This window comes from Mus caroli, unplaced genomic scaffold (assembly GCF_978045245.1).
Source record: "Mus caroli unplaced genomic scaffold, Mus_caroli_1 scaffold_16, whole genome shotgun sequence".
NCBI lineage: Eukaryota > Metazoa > Chordata > Mammalia > Rodentia > Muridae > Mus > Mus caroli.
The window spans coordinates 29,177,501-29,194,195 of record NW_028227271.1 but is presented as its reverse complement, the minus strand read 5'-3'; the positions used below and the strand labels follow the sequence as shown (position 1 = coordinate 29,194,195).

Genomic DNA, 16,695 nt, shown 5'->3' with positions numbered 1-16,695 from the left:
AAGGCAACCTTAAGTATAGAATGAGACCTTGGCAAGGAAAAGGGGAACTCTTTCTCCTTATTGCCATGTATTTAACAATGTCATTTACTGACCATCAGACCACACACACACACACACACACACACACAAACACACTCGTGCATATGGGTGGGGGACACACATGAGGGGGAGCTTCTGTGCCCTCCTGTTGCTCTGCCAGGTTGATTGAAGAATTTCCTGGCCTTTGTGGTATCTGGCCTTTTCCCATTCCGCTCTGTTTACATAACTGCCTGCCCTTGGACCAGTGGGGCTGTGTCTACCATGTAGGCCCCTGCTCATAATGAGTTCTCTCTCACATAAGATCCTACCCATCATAGCCCCTGACTTTCCTAAGCACTAACCTCTGCATCTCCTTCCTTCTGCAGAGAGCCTTCTAGAAAGAGTATCTTAACACTAGCAGACAACACACCCTCACTTCCTTCTACCTCTTCATCCCTATGGATGAGAATATGTTGGCCAATCTGATGGAGACATTTTCTCAATTGAGGTTCTTCTTCCAAGACAAAAATCCAACCAAATAAACAAAACCCCTTCCCAGGACACCGCATTCGTTCTCTGATGTGTTCACCAAGCCCTCTCCCACACACACAGCTTGTTTCTTTGAGTTACTCAAGTTTTATGGGAATGGCCTGGCTGTTGTTCTTGGTCAGGTCAGAGTCAGGGTCAACTCCAGTCCTGAAGATACTGTCTGTCCCTCAAGGGTTCTTCCTGATCCCTGTCCCCTAAATAGACCTTGACCCCTATGGCAGAGATGCCTCAGGCACAGCACATATTTTCTAGAAGATTCTCCAAGCCTCTCTACACAGCTATGGAAGACCAGAGAGGAGACAGAGTGTATAGGTACACCCTGTTCTGACACTAGGCAAAATCCACGGCAGGAGGTCCTTGTTTGGAAGAGGCCAGCGCCTATGGATGGCTGCAGCTCGATGGAAATGTGGAGGGCATATACCTGGCTCACGTTTCTGATGGGAAAAAAGGAAAGAAAGAAAAAAAGAAGAAAAGAAATCTATGGGTGGAAACTTAGAGATTTGTGTTCATGTGTCAGAAAGTGGATTAGCTAACACAGAGTTGTTTTCCCTTCAAAATACTTACCTCTAATTATTTGTGCCCCTCCCCCACTTCCCTTTCTCCCTCTTGCTCTGGCTCCCTCTCGCTCCGGGCCCTGCTCTCTTGGGCCCCATTCACTCCAACCCCATAGGTTCTTTATTTGTTTCTCATTACAGATGGTTGTGAGCCACAATGTGGTTGTTGGGATTTGAACTCAGGACCTCCAGAAGAGCAGTCAGTACTCTTAACCGCTGAGCCATCTCACCAGCCCTCATCCTTCCCTTTGATTCTGGGTCCCTCTGCATATTGTGTTTGTGGATGATATATGAGCTCTCCTTCCGCATCAAGTCAGAGGCAGTGGAACAGAAAGGGGAGAGCCTAGGCTTAATTTCAGGGACACTGGCCAGCAAAACTGGGACAAGACCTGAGAACGGTCTTCCCATGGAAGAGGGGGAGTTGCTGATGCTGACAGATGTGTAGCTCTGCATCCCACCTGCCCATCCAGAGACAACAGAAGTCAAACCAAGAGGTGACGAAGGAAAAACAAATTTAATTAGAAGGATCCAGTAGGGGTACAGAGAATTCATGACCCACAAGGCATGTTCCAGGTCCTTCTGTGACTTACAGCAGGCAGAGGGCTGAGAGGCCATTAGCAGTAAGGACCATGAAGCCAGGCAGTAACAACTCAATGTACCTATGTCTTCTCTCACTGGCTTTTCCAGGCTGTTCCTTTAAGAGCGGGACGGCAGGTGGCCCCTCACTATTACATGAGTCCCATTCACAGCACTTTATATATAGGAAGGGCGTGGGTTTTTCTAACAAAAACCCCTCAGAAGTTCCTTGAGAAGGAGGGCTAGGCAAGCTGACTACGGGTGTTGAACACCTTCGGGTGCACTGTTTCGACACATAGAAGAAACGTTCGAATATTCCTAATGGGAAAGAAAGAGAAAGAGAAATTATGAGTTCAAAACCCCAATATCAGAGCCTCTCGGGATTAACTGTACCCATTGGGGGTTTTGTCAAATGAGAGCACCAGTCAGAGAGCAGGGCCAAGCTGCCTCAGGGTGGACTGTGTGGTCCTCCACATGCTATAAGGATTTGGAGCTCTATTTACAAACACAGGATTCTTGATCTTCTTAAACACAAAGCTGGCTCAAGTGACTGAAACAGACAGAAGCCTACGGTGAGGGCTTCTGGCCATCCTGGCTTAGCTGCAGGTGGGAGGCTAGACTTCAAACCTCACCTTGCATTGCACAAGATAGTTTGTTTTCCCCGTCTACTGCTTTACCATCCTACAAACTTCCCAGAACTCAGAGAGATAGGGGTGGTGTGTGTGTGTGTGTGTGTGTGTGTGTGTGTGAGTGTGGTGGTGGGGAGCTGAATTTGAATGCACAAGTGCTGATAAAGCCGCTGTAGATAGAACATTATGGGTTCTCAGGATCCGCATAAAGAAACTCTTGTATCCAATATTTCAGTAGTGAATCCTGAGGGGCTGAGTCAGTCTCCAAGCATCAAAGCAATAGCCTCTTCTCCAAGAATAGACATTAAGCGGTAATTCTTACCCCTGTTAAGTCCTTCATAAAACCTACCTGGATGCTATTCTCAGTAAGGCATTTGACATCATTACAGGGTCACTATTTTTTAAATAAAAATAGATGAAGATAAAGCTGCACCACTCTCCTGGCATTTTTTAATACATTTGACCAACTTCTGCTATTGCACCTCTGCCTGGCTCATGCTACCTAGTGCTGAGGCCTACACTTGCTTCTCGGAGCTTTCCTCTCATGTAGTTTATTTGTTTGTTTGTTTGTTTGTCTGTTTCTCTGGGGGGTTTTGTTTTTTTAAAGATTTATTTATTATTATATGTAAGTACTCTGTAGCTATCTTCAGACACACCAGAAGAGGGCATCAAATCTCATTATAGATGGTTGTGAGCCACCATGTGGTTGCTGGGATTTGAACTCAGGACCTCTGAAAGATCAGTCAGTGCTCTTAATCTCTGAGCCATCTCTCTAGCCCCTGTTTCTCTGTTTTTTTAAAGGTCACCTTTGATTGGACAGCTCCTATTCCTAAAAGTGTTTCTTGTTCTGCCCACAGGACCCAAGGAAGAACCCAGAATGAACCAACACTTACGTGTGACAACCAACAAACAGAATTTCTTTTCTCCAGGGCACTGGGATGGATTCGAGCAGGCATAGCTGTTCTCCGCCTCACACACATGGCAGGTGATCGCTGTGAGCCCATGAGTGGAACATTAGAGAGGAAAGAAGAGAAAATGAGACCACTGTCCATCCTGCAGTACTAAACCTATCATCCTGTTCCATGTGGCCACCAAGTCCAGTGAGTCCCCACTCTCCCCATACCCACAGTCTGTGCATGCTGCCTGGCCTTGGCGCCTCTGTCTGGAGGCTCCCTCTCTTTTCCATTGGGTGTTTCATTTTTGGACAGTGTTTCACATCTGGAAACACTGCATGAACCCAAATTCTCAAGCAGACACTCTGGGACCAAGATGCCAAAAGACATCCATTCTCACACCACCCTTTACTTTCAACCCCAGGGTTCCGCAGCCACCCTCCCTCCTTCTCCACTCTGCCTGTTTCCGGGTCTCATCTTAGCTGGGCAATAGAATCTCTCCTGGGTGAGGATTAGGGCAGGGCAGCTTCCAGTTTTGGGGAAGGCAATAAGGGCACCCTCTCCCACGAATTGCCCATCCCCAGACATGTTAAAGCTCCAAGGCCAGGGTGGTCTTGGTTTTCTATGACTTCTTCACAAGAAGGAAGGTCGATGGGAGAGACAGACCAAGAGCCTCTGGGAATGAGCAAGCCATGCTTGCCCCTAGAGGAAACTCCAAATCAGAAGCACACCCACCCCATCCCATCCCCAATGTCCAGCTATAGCTTCATGACCTTGGATCTCACATTCCTGGACTTTAGTGTACCTTACCACAATGGACTCTCTCTGGGGCCCCTAACCTTCGCCATATTGTAATCTTCTAGGGGCTCTGGGATCAGTACTTACCGTTACTCTGCACCAACTGTAAGCCCAGAACTACGAGCAAGGTCACTAGGAACGCCATCTCCAGAGGATGCCTGGTCCTGCTGAGGAAAGGAGCGAGTGGCTAGCTCTGTTCACTCAAGTCCCCAGTCCCGCGTGGCACCGAACGCTCCCTCTCCTGGTCTGGATGCCAGCCCCACCCCCCACCTCGCCGCTGCCCCCGGCCTCCCTATCTCCATGTTCCGCTGACTTCCAAGCCCTCACACCGTGGAGAATCTTTCTCACACTTTCTACCCCAGATAGTCGATGTTCTGGACCGCTTGCGGGCCCTTGAAATGAACGGTTAATTTGCTGGCAATCCTCAACCACACTCACTTCCTCAGCAGCCCGTGCCTCCGCGTGTCCACGGGTCCCTGCGTCTGACTGGCGAAGTCGGAGACTCAGCTAGTTCGGGGTCGCTCTTCCCACACTGCCCCCTACAGGGTGCCGTTGGTGCTCTTTCTGGAACCTTCCGGCTCCCGCAGCCTCCGCGTCTCATTGAGGTCCGCCCAGGGAGGACGGAGGGCTCAGAGTCTGAACAGCGCCCTCTGCCTGACCCCACGATAGTTACTCACGTCTTAGCAAGAACCTTCTTCCTGGCAGCCAGACACCAGACAGCCCCACTCTGACAAGATGTGGTGCCAGAGCCTGACTGTGTTCAGATTAGTTCCGTGAACGAACACAACATGCACAAGCTACTAGATCGACGGGTTTACGGGAACACAGCTTCTTCAGACTGGCACAGGAAGCGCGTCTGCAGATTTTTTTTCGTTGAGCTGTCCCATAGAGAACTCCAGCCAAACACGTTCCCATTTCTCTTGCTTCCTTTTGACCCTGCTTTCTCCCCACGGTCCTGTGATAATGTTTTTATTTTCCACAGTTGCATGAATTCCCTAGCCAGAATTTAGCACAGCATGTTTAAACAGTCTCCGTTAAGATAGGAAATAAGTTTTTTGGCAGAATTTTTGTTATAGGCAGTACTGTATTGTCTAGAATGTCACTCTCAGTGTATGTACAAGGGCAGCTTCCCACCAGTGAGGTGGAAAGTCAAAGGGTTAGATGTATTTGCAACTTAGACCACTATGCCCAAGTTGCTGCATAGATCAGTGGATAACTTTGTCCTTATGATAAACATAGGTAATAATATGTACACTATTTGTTTTTAAGTAAACAGCATTCTTATCTATTGTCTGGAGTCTATCTTATCAGTGCAAATAGGATCCTCGTATATTTTTTAGTCTGCATTTTTAATGAACTGGGCTGAACAAGTATCTTATTTCTATTGTCTGTGGTCCATTTTCCTATTGCTCTCTTCATGGTGAGATTAGTTTGTTTTTGTTGTTGGTGGTGATGATGGTGATGATGATGATGATGATGAAAATGCACCTTTTCCCATTTTCCATTTGCTGCAAGTACTTTTAACAAGTAGAGTGTGTATTTTGTACTGTGTGTCCCACCCTCCTTGGGCAACTCTAACTAAATGCTAGAGAAGAAGTGTACAAACAACAGAGATTTATGCCTTGCAGCCATGGAGGCTGGAAATCTCCAAGATCAAGGTGCCAAGAGTCTATATGTCTAATGAGGACTTGTTGTTTTTTAGATGGTACCGTCTAGGTTTGATTACATGGTAGAAAGAAGGAAGGGTTGAACTTACACTCAGCAAAACCATGCCCAAGAGGAAGGAGCCTTCATGGCCTAGCCAGTCCCCAAGGATTTCACCTCTCAGTAACACCACAAAGTTTCTCTCTCTCTCTCTCTCTCTCTCTCTCTCTCTCTCTCTCTCTCTCTCTCTTTCTCTCTCTCTCTCTCTCTCTCTGTGTGTGTGTGTAATTTGGAGAAACACCTATTGTTGTGATTATAAAAAGATAGAGATATTAAGACATGTTCTTTGGGGGGTTTGGTGAGATGTGGGAAGGGGATGTCTCAGAGGGCCCATGCCAAGGCATCCCTTCTCCCTGAGGGATCAGCCACACAACAATGGTATAGTATAAATTAGAGATTATTCAGGGCATGGGAGGGGAGTTAAGAGTGTAGTAGAGGCAGAGAAGGGGGAGAGAGAGAGAGAGAGAGAGAGAGAGAGAGAGAGAGAGAGAGAGAGAGAGAGGAAGAGAAGAGGAAGAGAAGAGGAAGAGAAGAGGAAGAGAAGAGGAAGAGAAGAGGAAGAGGAAGAGAAGAGGAAGAGAAGAGGAAGAGAAGAGAAGAGAAGAGAAGAGAAGAGAAGAGAAGAGAAGAGAAGAGAAGAGAAGAGAAGAGAGAAGTAGAGGACGCCATGAACACATGGAGAGAGGGGGAAGAGAAAAGCCCAAGAGGGCAAGAGAGAAGTGAGAGGGAAGCAAGAGTAAGAGAGCGGATGAGGGGGCAAAGCAGCTTCTTTTATAGTGGGCCAGACCTACCTGGCTGTTGCCAGGTAACTGTGGGGGTAGAGTTTAGACAGAATGCTAACACCTATACTTAAGTCACAGCCAGTGCAGGATATGGATGTCACCATGCTGACCATGAAAAATGGGTCCTGAAAAACATCCCCAGCTTGAATTTGGGATCCAGAGCTGACTGTGAAATTCTCCAGTATCCCCCAAATTAATGTAACCACAAACATTTCTCAAACAATGAGAACTAATCCTCTCTTGTAGATTCCTTCAGTCAACAAGGAACAGAATAAGGTAGACTAACAGGTTCTCAAGCTGCAGGTTGTGACCCCTTTGGGTCAATCTGTAGCAATGAAAATACATCCTATAGAGGATAGAGAAAGAATCAGAATTGTCTATAAATGTCAAGACTTTTAACCCTCTTCAAGAAGATTTTACAATCTTTCCAAAGAGCACCACTAGCTGGAGACTAATGATGCTGTGGGGATCTTGTGAGGTTACCCCTAAACCATAATACTGGCCCTGCAGCAGAGGATGAGACCCAGCACACATAAAAAAAGCATTAGCTAGGTGATTCTGAAAAAGTGTAACATAAAAACAAAAACCTAGGCCTTTAGGCCCAGGCTTCAGAATGTGATCTTTGTGACTCAATGCTCCAAGGCATGCTAATCATAAAACAGATAGTGACATTCCTCCACCCACCCACTTCCTGGGTTTAGAGAGTGTTTGTTCAAAAAGGGTCACCCTGACTGTTGCTGGAACCCGCTATGCAAATGTGCAATTGTTAGAGGCTCATAGAAACTGTCTTGAGAAATAACCCGCACAATTACCAAGTATTATTCCTTGTGACTTCCACTTACTCATGACTCTTAACTGATATTTTTGGTATTTTCCAACAACGCCCTGCCCTCCCCACCCCCTTGAGTTGTGGTTTTTTTCCCTTTAAATACCCTCTTCCACAGATACTCGGGCACTCCACAGTCCTCTACCCCTGTGTGGTGTATGACTGTGGGCCCCAGAGCGTACCTGGAATAAAAGTCCTCTTGAGGTTTGCATCAAGACCGTTTCTTGTGAGTGATTTGGGGTGTCACCTGTCTTTAGAACATGGGGGAGTCCTCACGTTGTGAGTCTTTCAATTCCTTCGGGCTTCTAACCCCATCATCTGTAGTGGGTTGGCATGATGCTGCTTGTATTCTAATGCTAATATAGGTTCCTCCTGGTTACCCCAGAGACAAGAGTCCACATGTAGAAGCTATGTGACCCTGACCCCAAGTTATTTCTGATAGGTAAATAAAGGTGCCAACAGCTAATAGCTAGGCTTGGTGTCTGAGAAGAAGGTGAAGAAGGAAGGAGAAGCCACCATGGGTTAGGTGAGTCATAGAAACATGGCTCTAAGGGCTGGCCAATTGGAGTTAAGAGCAACCCAGATGGATAATAGTAAGTAATAGCACACTGTTATCAATAGAAGAGTAGATTCTAATAGCATAGAGGGTAGGTATCTGCCCAGCTCTTGTGCTGTTAAGGCTTACTGTAATTATAAAGGTTGTTTGTGCCCTTTGTCCAGGAACTAAATCGTCAAAGGTGGGATAGAAACCTTGGGTCAGAATTAAAATTTTCTACAACAATCATCTGCATGCAGTTGTCAGTGTGTGCTGTCAGAAGTCTGTTGACAAATTCAGGCTTTTTCTTTTCCTTTTTTTTTTTTCTTTTTGTCACCTCCCTGAATAGACAAGCAGAAAGATGCAGCAGTAGTTGACTCTGCTTGTAGGTCATCGAGGCCACTTAATTTGACTCTTGTGTGCCAGTCACAGTCATGTGCTTTCAAGCACTTCCAATGCTTTCCATCGTCTGGCAGGTCATAGACATCAGGATTTGAAGCTTCCTCTTGCTCTTGCTTTCATTTAGCCTTGGGTTGTTCTCACTTCCCAGATCTCAGAGAGCACAACTGTGGCATGGAGATGCCAAGCTGTTTCATGATAATTCAACTGAGGGTCATTCAAAAGAATGCTCTGTACTGGTTCTTGGCTCAGGCCCTAGGAGATAGCCTGTGACACACTCTAGCATGTGGCCTACTGAACTTTTTCTTGCCCTGGTAATCCACCTGACAGGAACAAAGATAATTGGAAGAAGCACCAGTGTCTCTCCTTTTGTTTAGCAGACCTTTGAATCAGGTGACCTCCAAGAAATTGGAATGCTCATCAGCAATCTCATGCCAGGGGCAAGGGTGGGGGTGGGGTGGGAAGAGAAAATACTGAAGCCTGGTAAAAATCAAAGAGGAACTTGCCTACAAGAAAAGAGATTTCCCACAGTGCTGACAACTTGTTAGACTATCTTAATGGAGATATAGGGGCCCAGACAATGATGGACAGTGCCATACCTTGACTGGGACTGCGTAGAGAAGCATAACTCTGGCTTCTACATGAACCTTAAATTCAGGACCCTGAAGATTGATTGGATAAGGTTAACAGATCTCATTGTCTCTCTGCCCAATGTGGCCATATTAACCACCCCATATCTATCTATCTATCTATCTATCTATCTATCTATCTATCTATCTATCTATCTATCTATCTATCATGATCGCGCTAGTTTTTACTATTAATCTAGCTTATCATGGATAGATGGAAGAAACCTGGCTTCTTGGAGTATAATCTGTGATCCCTTAAGCATGGTAAAACTCTTACCAACAGCTGGATACCATGAGAGAAGAAAGGCAACCAGAGGAACAAGTGCAGAGTACCTGCACCAGACTTGGCTTGGACTTGCCTTGGTCCCCAGGGCCGTGAGGAAAGATTCCCTTCCTAGAGTAAAGTTGGGCTGAGCCCAGCCTACAAAGCCACTAAGAGCAGACAGCAGGAGAAAACAGGTACTTTGCTCCTGAGACTGAGACGCCCCCCTCCCCCCAAGCCGTCTCTGCAGCCTAACACTGAAACATTGTCCTAGAGGACCATGTGCTTTGTAATCACTGAAGCAAATGTGGAGGCTTCCTGCCCTATGTTCCTGACCAGCAGGTCCATTCTAGAGGAGTCAGAAAAGGAGGGTGTTGCGGCTCAATGGGTGGTGGAGCTCCTCCTGATGGTGGTCCTTCCAATGAACTCCAAAGTTGTTCTAGCTACAGGCTTTTCACTCCAGGAAGGAAGAAAAAAACAAGTGACACTGTGTCTTAGGTCACCAAGCTAAATTGGGCAAGGTGGAACATTCATGGGTGTGGTGGTTTGAAAGAGATGTCTCCCAGTAGTCTCTTGCATTTGAATACTTGGTTCCCAGTGGGAAGAACCTTTTGGGAAGGATTAGGTATTGTAGCCTTGTTGGTAGAGGAGTGTCACTGGGGCTGGGCTTGAGATTTCAAAAGTCATGTCACCCTCAGTGTGATTTCTGCTTTCTGTTTGTGATTCAAGATGTGAACTCATAGCTGCTGCTCCAGACATCCTGTCACCTGCTGCCTCCACTCTACCATCATGAATTCTAACTCTCTAGAACTGTAAGGACAAAATAAACTCTCTGTAAGTTTCCATAGACATGGTGTTTTATAACAGTAAAGGAAATAATGAATATAGTGGTTTATCCAATTTGTAGGTTTTACCACATGGACCCACATGTACTGTACACCCAGTCTCAATGCCAGCATCCATCCATGTGGACCATTTGCTTTCCCTGGACTCACACAGTCATTGATCCTACACTTGCTTCTAAGGCCAACCACAGGAAGACAGCATCTATCCAGTGGCCAGCTTCTCTATAAGACCACCAGACACTGAATACTCATCCACTGTAGACAGCCCAAAGATGATTTCTAGTTGGCCCTTTCATTGGGAAAAGCATAGAGAGTTGGATGAGTCTCAGCACATCGTCAAATGATTTAGTAGTAGTGTGTCAAGAAGGAATCATTTTTTTGTAAAGTGATTCAGTGTTGGCTTAACAACCGGAGGGTTTACCCAAGAATAAGACATACTTAAGTTTTGGAGAAATCTAAACCCCGGTTTCAAATGTCTATTTTAGTGAAATGAGACAACAAATCTCTTAGTCTTCTAAGTCAATTTTTGTTGTAGTAGAAAATTTTAATCCTAACTTGGGGTTTCTGCCCCACCTTTGACCATATAGTTTTTGGATAAAAGACACACACACACACACAGCCTTTATACTTACAATAAACCTTAATCAGAACTAGACCTGGGCAGATATCTACCCTCTATGTTATTAGAATTTATTTTCTACCGATAAGCCTGAATTATTACTTACTATGTTTTATCTAGGCTGCTCTAAAGTTCAATTGGCCAGCCCTTGGGGCCATGCTCTCTTGAACTCGCCTAACTCATTGTGGCTTCTCCTCCATTTGCCTTCTTCTCTCTCCTCATGGTTCTCCTCCAACCCCAAGCCCTGGAATTCTAAACCCCACCTATGTATTTTCTGCCTAACTATTAGCTTTTGGTGTCTTTATTCACCAATCAGAAAGAACTTGAGGGGCAGGGTCACATAGCAACTACATGCAGACTCCAGAGCTTGGGGACCCGCACTTAGTATTACAATACATAGCAAGACCAAACCTCAACATTTTGTAAACATTGTGAAGAGTTCATCAATACTTCAAAAAGGATACCTTGTTATCTCAACAGGGTCAACATTACTTATGTCTCAGTATAAGAGGATTTCAACCCTAGGAATTGGGGCACATTAGTAACCATAAGATAACCGCTTTTTGCAATGTTTTAATGAAAACACCTTTTATGTAAAAATCATCCCACTTCCTAAAGCTCCTTTACAAAAAATACACAGAATACTTAGAATCCTTATATCTCCTCATAAAGAAATGATGACTCATAGTGCATAACAGAAATTAATAATTACAAATATACTGTAAACATAAGTTATACTTAAAATTAATTATATGCACATTTTAATGTCTCTGTGTGGGTTTTTTTCCAGAAAAAAATCTTTTTCTCTTAAAATGTGTCTATACTTAGCTTGTAAAGGTGGTTCAGAACTTAAAAGCACTAGCTGCTCTTCCAGAGGATCCAAGTTCTAGTCCCAGCCCTCACACTGTGGATCACAGACATAGCTCTAGTTTCAAAGGATCTGATACCCTCTTCAGGCTTCCCTGGGCAATATATTGTTATGTATACTGTATTACATTTACAAGGGCATACATGCAACCAAAATACCCATACACATAAAATAAAGATTTTTTAAAATGTGTATGACTTGTCATATCTTCCATTCTTTCTGCCCAGCCAATTCCTGCATGTACTGCACCTGAATGAAGACAGGTGGATCTATCCGCTTTTCCTCTCCACCCAGTCTCCTCAGCCCATAAGATCTAGCCTGGTTCCTCATCCAGTGCCCTGGCCTGGTCTGGTCCCCTCTTCTTGGGCTTGGGCTTGGGCCAGGACACATCCCACACACACCCCTCAACACATAGGCCCTTCTTGCCCTGCATTTCAGCCTCTCTGAGCAGCCAGATGCTGCTCATCTTACACCAAAATCTAACTGGATGAGTCCTCCTGATCTTCTCCTCCATGTCCACTCCATGACCCCCCAGATTTACTCTCAAAACTCCAGGCTTGGACAAGGGTGCATATTAAACAGCCCTGTGTCTACTTGGCTTCATTTAACCTAAGTTTTACCCAAACTTAAGGCTCAACTTGGTCCACATATCCTGTGTTCTGGCCTAACCCTGTCTGTCCATATCCAACACAGAACTGACAAAAGAAGTTCCCATGTCCAAACTTCATGTTAAAAAATACAGAAAATATGAAAAATCAGAGCAGTATCTTCTCCATAAAACCCACCAGTACTATAGAAATGTTTGCCAATGAGAATAACTTAGATGAAGCCCAAGACACAGAATTTGAAAGAGAAATCCTAAACACTGTCAAAGATTTCAAGGAGCTTTAAAGAGACACAAAGAAACAGCTTAATGAACTTAAAGAGAATAAACACTTGGGTGAATCCCAAGAAAATACAAACATAAGACTGATGAAAATGACAAAGACATTACAGGAATTGAAAAGATTCAACAAAGAGATAAAAAGATTGAGAAGAGCTCAAACTGAAATGAATATATAGTTTAATATCCTAATAACCCAATAAGGAAACACAAGAGGTAGAGCCTTACAAATAGAATGAATCAATCAGAAGATAGAATATCAGGGGTTAAAGATAAAGGAGGGGATCTAGATAAATGTCATCTAGACACTGCAACCTAGACACTCTGTCTAGCCAATTATTCTTTAAGGCAAGTCTTTTCATCTATCTTGCTGATCCTCTGTCTCTCTCTGCCACACTCTATACCTGTGTTTGTGTATGAGCACGTGCACAGTTCCTGAGCATTTTACACGTGAAGAGACCCCACGCCACATGCATAAGGCCATTTGCATGCACACACATCCACATAAAAATGTAAGTGTAATGAAATTCTGAAAATTAGAAGAGAGCACCAGGGGTAAGCAACGGGGGAACATGCTGTCACTTCAGACGAAGCAGGTGGTGTGGCAGAGACAACCCAGTTGCTAAGGAATTTGTCCCATGAAATAAGGAAGTCACAGACGTGACTATCAGGTCCAGGGTGCAGGGGTCACTCATTCCCAAGCAGCATCCCCCTTCCCTTCTCCAATGACCTGAGGAATGAATGGACCTGTCAAGGAATAATGTTGTGCTCACCTCGTCCGTCAAGGAAAAACGCAATGCGGTCAGATTCTTCTCAACAGCTTTATTCCAGGAATGACTCGATGCTACGAGAACACCAGGAACCCAGGGAGGACTGCTTATATACACCCCAGCACTGGAGAGGGTATGTGTCCTCCTCGGATTGGTCAGTCTGCCTGCACTTTAATTTACATGCACCCACTCCGGAGGGGTTGGCACCAGATTCGGGCCAGCGCCTGCCCAGTGGCTTTGTTTATAGCAACGGTGTACCAGAGACCAGCGCCATCTTTTAGGTGCCGGCTGCCTACAGAATAAGGTCATCTGAGCTCAGCTGGGACCTTCTTATCAGCCCACATGCTGACTAGCCTCAGAACACTTCTGTCTTTTGTTCAAAACACTCATTCACCCAGGTTTTCAAGGCTTTGGACCCACCCAAATAATGAGTATTTAGCCTATGGCGATTAAAGGTTGCCAAAGCAACACAAACCATGATACCATGAAGGAACTCCTAAGGTGATGGAGTAGGGATGACCTAATCTGAGCAGAGAACCCAGGTTGAGTACTCAATACAGGAGGAAAACAATGGCCAAGGGCATTTTTGACAAACGATGCCTTTATTTCTTTACTACAAGAAATGATGAATGGGCCCAAAAGGTGCTCTGGACACTGTCTCTGCTTCACAAGGAAGCAACAAAGTACAAAGGTGCTTTCAACTGTGGGAAGATGAGTACACCCAAAGGGGGGGTTGTCAGGTCAGTATGATGCTGGAGAGGATCAAGGCAAGACACAGGAGAAGGTTGACCCACCCCAGACTCACAGCTCTAGCAATTACCTCTTCCTCTATGGAAGTTTCACTTAACAAGTCCCTCTCCATATTTCTGGGTCCTCCCTCATTGCAAACTACACTCCCACAGCACAAGACAAAGTAGAAGTTCTTGACATCTTTAAGCACCCTAGGGAGTTCTGGAGGCACGTGCCTTCTATACACAAATGTGCAGTCCCTCGTGCAGTCCTTGTAGACAAAGAGCACCCGAAGGTTCACACCTACAAAGGAAGCCGTCAGGAGAATTACCACCTTCAGAGTTTCGTCATAAACCCAACACCACAGTCAACCACACAACTAGCTCCATACCAGACACTGTCAAGGATGCCTGACAGAAACATGCTAGTAACCAAGATGGCCCAACTGCTTGGTACCATTATCTACACTTAACTTTCTTTCTATGCATGCTACCATCTTCACATCTGTCACTGTCCCTCCCCAGTTGACTTCTTAGACTCAGGACACACAGATATGCAAATAAAATATCTGACTGAGTTTGGGCTCTGTGCCCAAGTCTAGAATGAAACAGTGATGAGAAGTTATGTTCCCGGAGACTCCACAGAGGCTTCACAGGAGTGTCCATATTCACGACTCCAGAGTGAACTCCTTCCCAACCCCTCTACCTGGCATGCCAAGCTTTGGCACCTGTGTACAAAGCATGGGGCCCCCTGATAGCTGACACATTTTCCACAGTAGATTATATGGCCCTTTCCAAGAAAGGCTTCATAGAGAACAAGACCAATATCTCCACTGACTTTAGTCCACTAGAATTGTCTGACATGAGCACACCGACCACACCCTTCTGGGACCTCTGGGCTGAAGGTTTGAGGCCTTGTTCTTGTTGCTGTTGCTGTTGTTCCTGCTCCTGCTGTTACAGCTGCTGCTGCTGTTTCTGTTCCTGCTTCTGCTGTTCCTGCTGCTGTTGCATTGCTTGTTCCCCTTCTAGACTGAGCCATAATCTAGTGCCTCTAGGGTGAAATTTACCCAACTACTTTACCATTCACAGCCCTGAGTCCTGTCTGCTGCCAGACCACAGAAGGGTCTTGTCATCACAAACCAAGTGGCCTCCTCCCACACACAAACTCTGTGGTTATTGACAGTTGTACTTCAGCTGTCTGGGCTCTCTACTCACTTTGATAAGTCCTCTCTTGACAAATCCCGCAACTGCAAATGTTTCCTTGTTCCAGAGTGGCTTCCTTGTCTACTGGGCTGCCTAGACTGGTTCTCTCCTGACAGGGAGCCGACAGTTCCTTCCCACACAACAATTTACAGTACAGTTGTAGTGCCATGCAGAAATGACTCCACATAGCTTCATATATGAGGACCATCAGTTCCATGAACATGTGGGAAGCATGTGCACTTGCCCAGTTCTCTCTTGGTGGGCTCATATGGTGATTTCCATTTGTTAATGGTGGTATCACACTTATCTGTTCCAGATGTGGGCAAAGTAAAGCCAGGCGAGGAGGAAATCCAGTCCATCACCTATCTCTGGAAACAAACCACCCTTGGACAAATCAGCAACATGCTATCTAGGTCTACTTCCTCCCGGACAGAGGCACAAGCACTAAGACCGATGCTATCTGCTCCTTTCCAGACAAACTTCTTCCATCCTTGATCTAGAGCCATAATGAGTTTAGACTCTGTAGTGTGGAACCTAGACACCACCGGCAGGGGCCGTTGAAAATGGGAACTTCAGAACTGCCAGGTGACCTGTGTTTTAGAAATACCGGCCCTTTCCGTGGACATTCCCCAGCCCAATGACTATTTGCATTGCATGATACTTGATATACATATAGTGACGGTAGTTACATCTTCATTGCAACCCCTTCTGACACCTCCAAAAGGACCACTGCTCATCTAAATGATATTGATCTTAAATGTGTGTGTACCCTGATCCAGCCACAGCTTTGCCATCTCAGAAGGCAGGAGTCCCCCTGAGGAAGCGAGGTACTCAGTACTTGAACCTGGCTAGCTGTGGGGGGGGGGTGGTTTGAATGAGAATGGTCCCCATAGGCTCCAATGTTGGAATATTAGGTTTCCTCCACCCCACACCCCACCACCCCACTACCCACCCTGGGGAGAACTGTTTGGGAAGCATTAGGAGGTGTGGCCTTATTGACATAGGTTTGTCACTTGGGAACAGGCTTTGAGATTTCAAAAGCCTAGCACCTTTCCAAGTTAGCTCTGTCTCCTGCTTGCCAATCTAGGTGTGAGCTCTCAGCTGTTGCTGCCACCATGCCTTCCTTCCACCATAACAGACTCTAACCCTCTGAAAATATAAGCCCAATGAAATGCCTTATTTTGGAAGTTGTCCTGGGCATGCTGTTTAATCAGGGCAATAAAAAGTCACTAATTCAGGATATGACTGCACAAGACCAGGAATCAACACACGTGCAAAGATTCACAAAAGCTGAACCAGAATGTCTGCCCATATGCATGGAGAGACACTCAGGGACAAAGGCCTACACAGGGCCACAGTAGTCTCATTCCCTGGACATCCAGAGTGTGGTGACAGTCAGCCCACCACCAACCACAGGCTCTTGGTGCCATGAGCCACACTACCCAAGCAGTGGGCTGAACCCAGTGCCTATAAACTGTCTCTCAGTTCCAGGAGGTACCAGAAGAGTGGTGGATCTGGGTCCAGAGAGAACGTCTAAACTGATCCTGTTCCCTAAGATTGTATGGGCAGTCTCATTCACCTTAAATGACCAAAATACAGATACTTACGTATGGCAACTGTCAGAC

General features: G+C 45.7%; 2 protein-coding genes across 6 annotated transcripts in view; both read right to left on the bottom strand.

The window, feature by feature from the left end:
* Positions 1-1,616: 1,616 nt before the first annotated feature.
* On the bottom strand, positions 1,617-5,700 carry Ly6k (lymphocyte antigen 6 family member K). Of its 2 annotated transcripts, none has more exons than XM_021154904.3 (4): positions 4,456-5,700; positions 4,105-4,184; positions 3,220-3,318; positions 1,617-2,015 (listed from the first exon to the last, which is right to left on the bottom strand). In XM_021154904.3, exons 2-4 carry the CDS (start codon positions 4,160-4,162, stop codon positions 1,708-1,710), a joined length of 465 nt encoding a protein of 154 aa, XP_021010563.1. In that variant the 5' UTR covers positions 4,163-4,184; positions 4,456-5,700; the 3' UTR covers positions 1,617-1,707. The 2 variants fall into 2 exon arrangements, with proteins under 2 accessions (XP_021010563.1, XP_021010562.1); XM_021154903.3 differs by having other exon boundaries at positions 4,105-4,181; positions 4,456-5,699.
* An 8,039-nt stretch (positions 5,701-13,739) lies between these two features.
* Positions 13,740-16,695, bottom strand: part of LOC110288602 (glycosyl-phosphatidylinositol-anchored molecule-like protein) — a 5,445-nt gene continuing 2,489 nt past the window's right edge. For all 4 annotated transcript variants that reach the window (XM_085831679.1, XM_085831678.1, XM_085831677.1 and 1 more), the window contains exons 3-4: positions 16,678-16,695; positions 13,740-14,171 (exon numbers count right to left, since the gene is read on the bottom strand). The exon at positions 16,678-16,695 is cut by the window's right edge and continues 90 nt beyond it. In XM_085831679.1, the coding sequence (XP_085687805.1) occupies positions 13,876-14,171; positions 16,678-16,695 (314 nt within the window). In that variant the 3' untranslated portion in view covers positions 13,740-13,875. The remainder of the gene's footprint in view (positions 14,172-16,677) is intronic.

What these genes read in the sequence shown, in the direction of transcription:
- Ly6k (XM_021154904.3), bottom strand. Translation starts at nt 4,162, where the DNA reads ATGGCGTTCCTAGTGACCTTGCTCGTAGTTCTGGGCTTACAGTTGGTG. An exon ending in ACAGTTGGTGCAGAGTAACG is followed by an intron (nt 3,319 to 4,104) that starts GTAAGTACTGAT and finishes ATGGGCTCACAG; the next exon opens with CGATCACCTGCCATGTGTGT. An exon ending in CTGTTTGTTGGTTGTCACAC is followed by an intron (nt 2,016 to 3,219) that starts GTAAGTGTTGGT and finishes CTTTCCCATTAG; the next exon opens with GAATATTCGAACGTTTCTTC.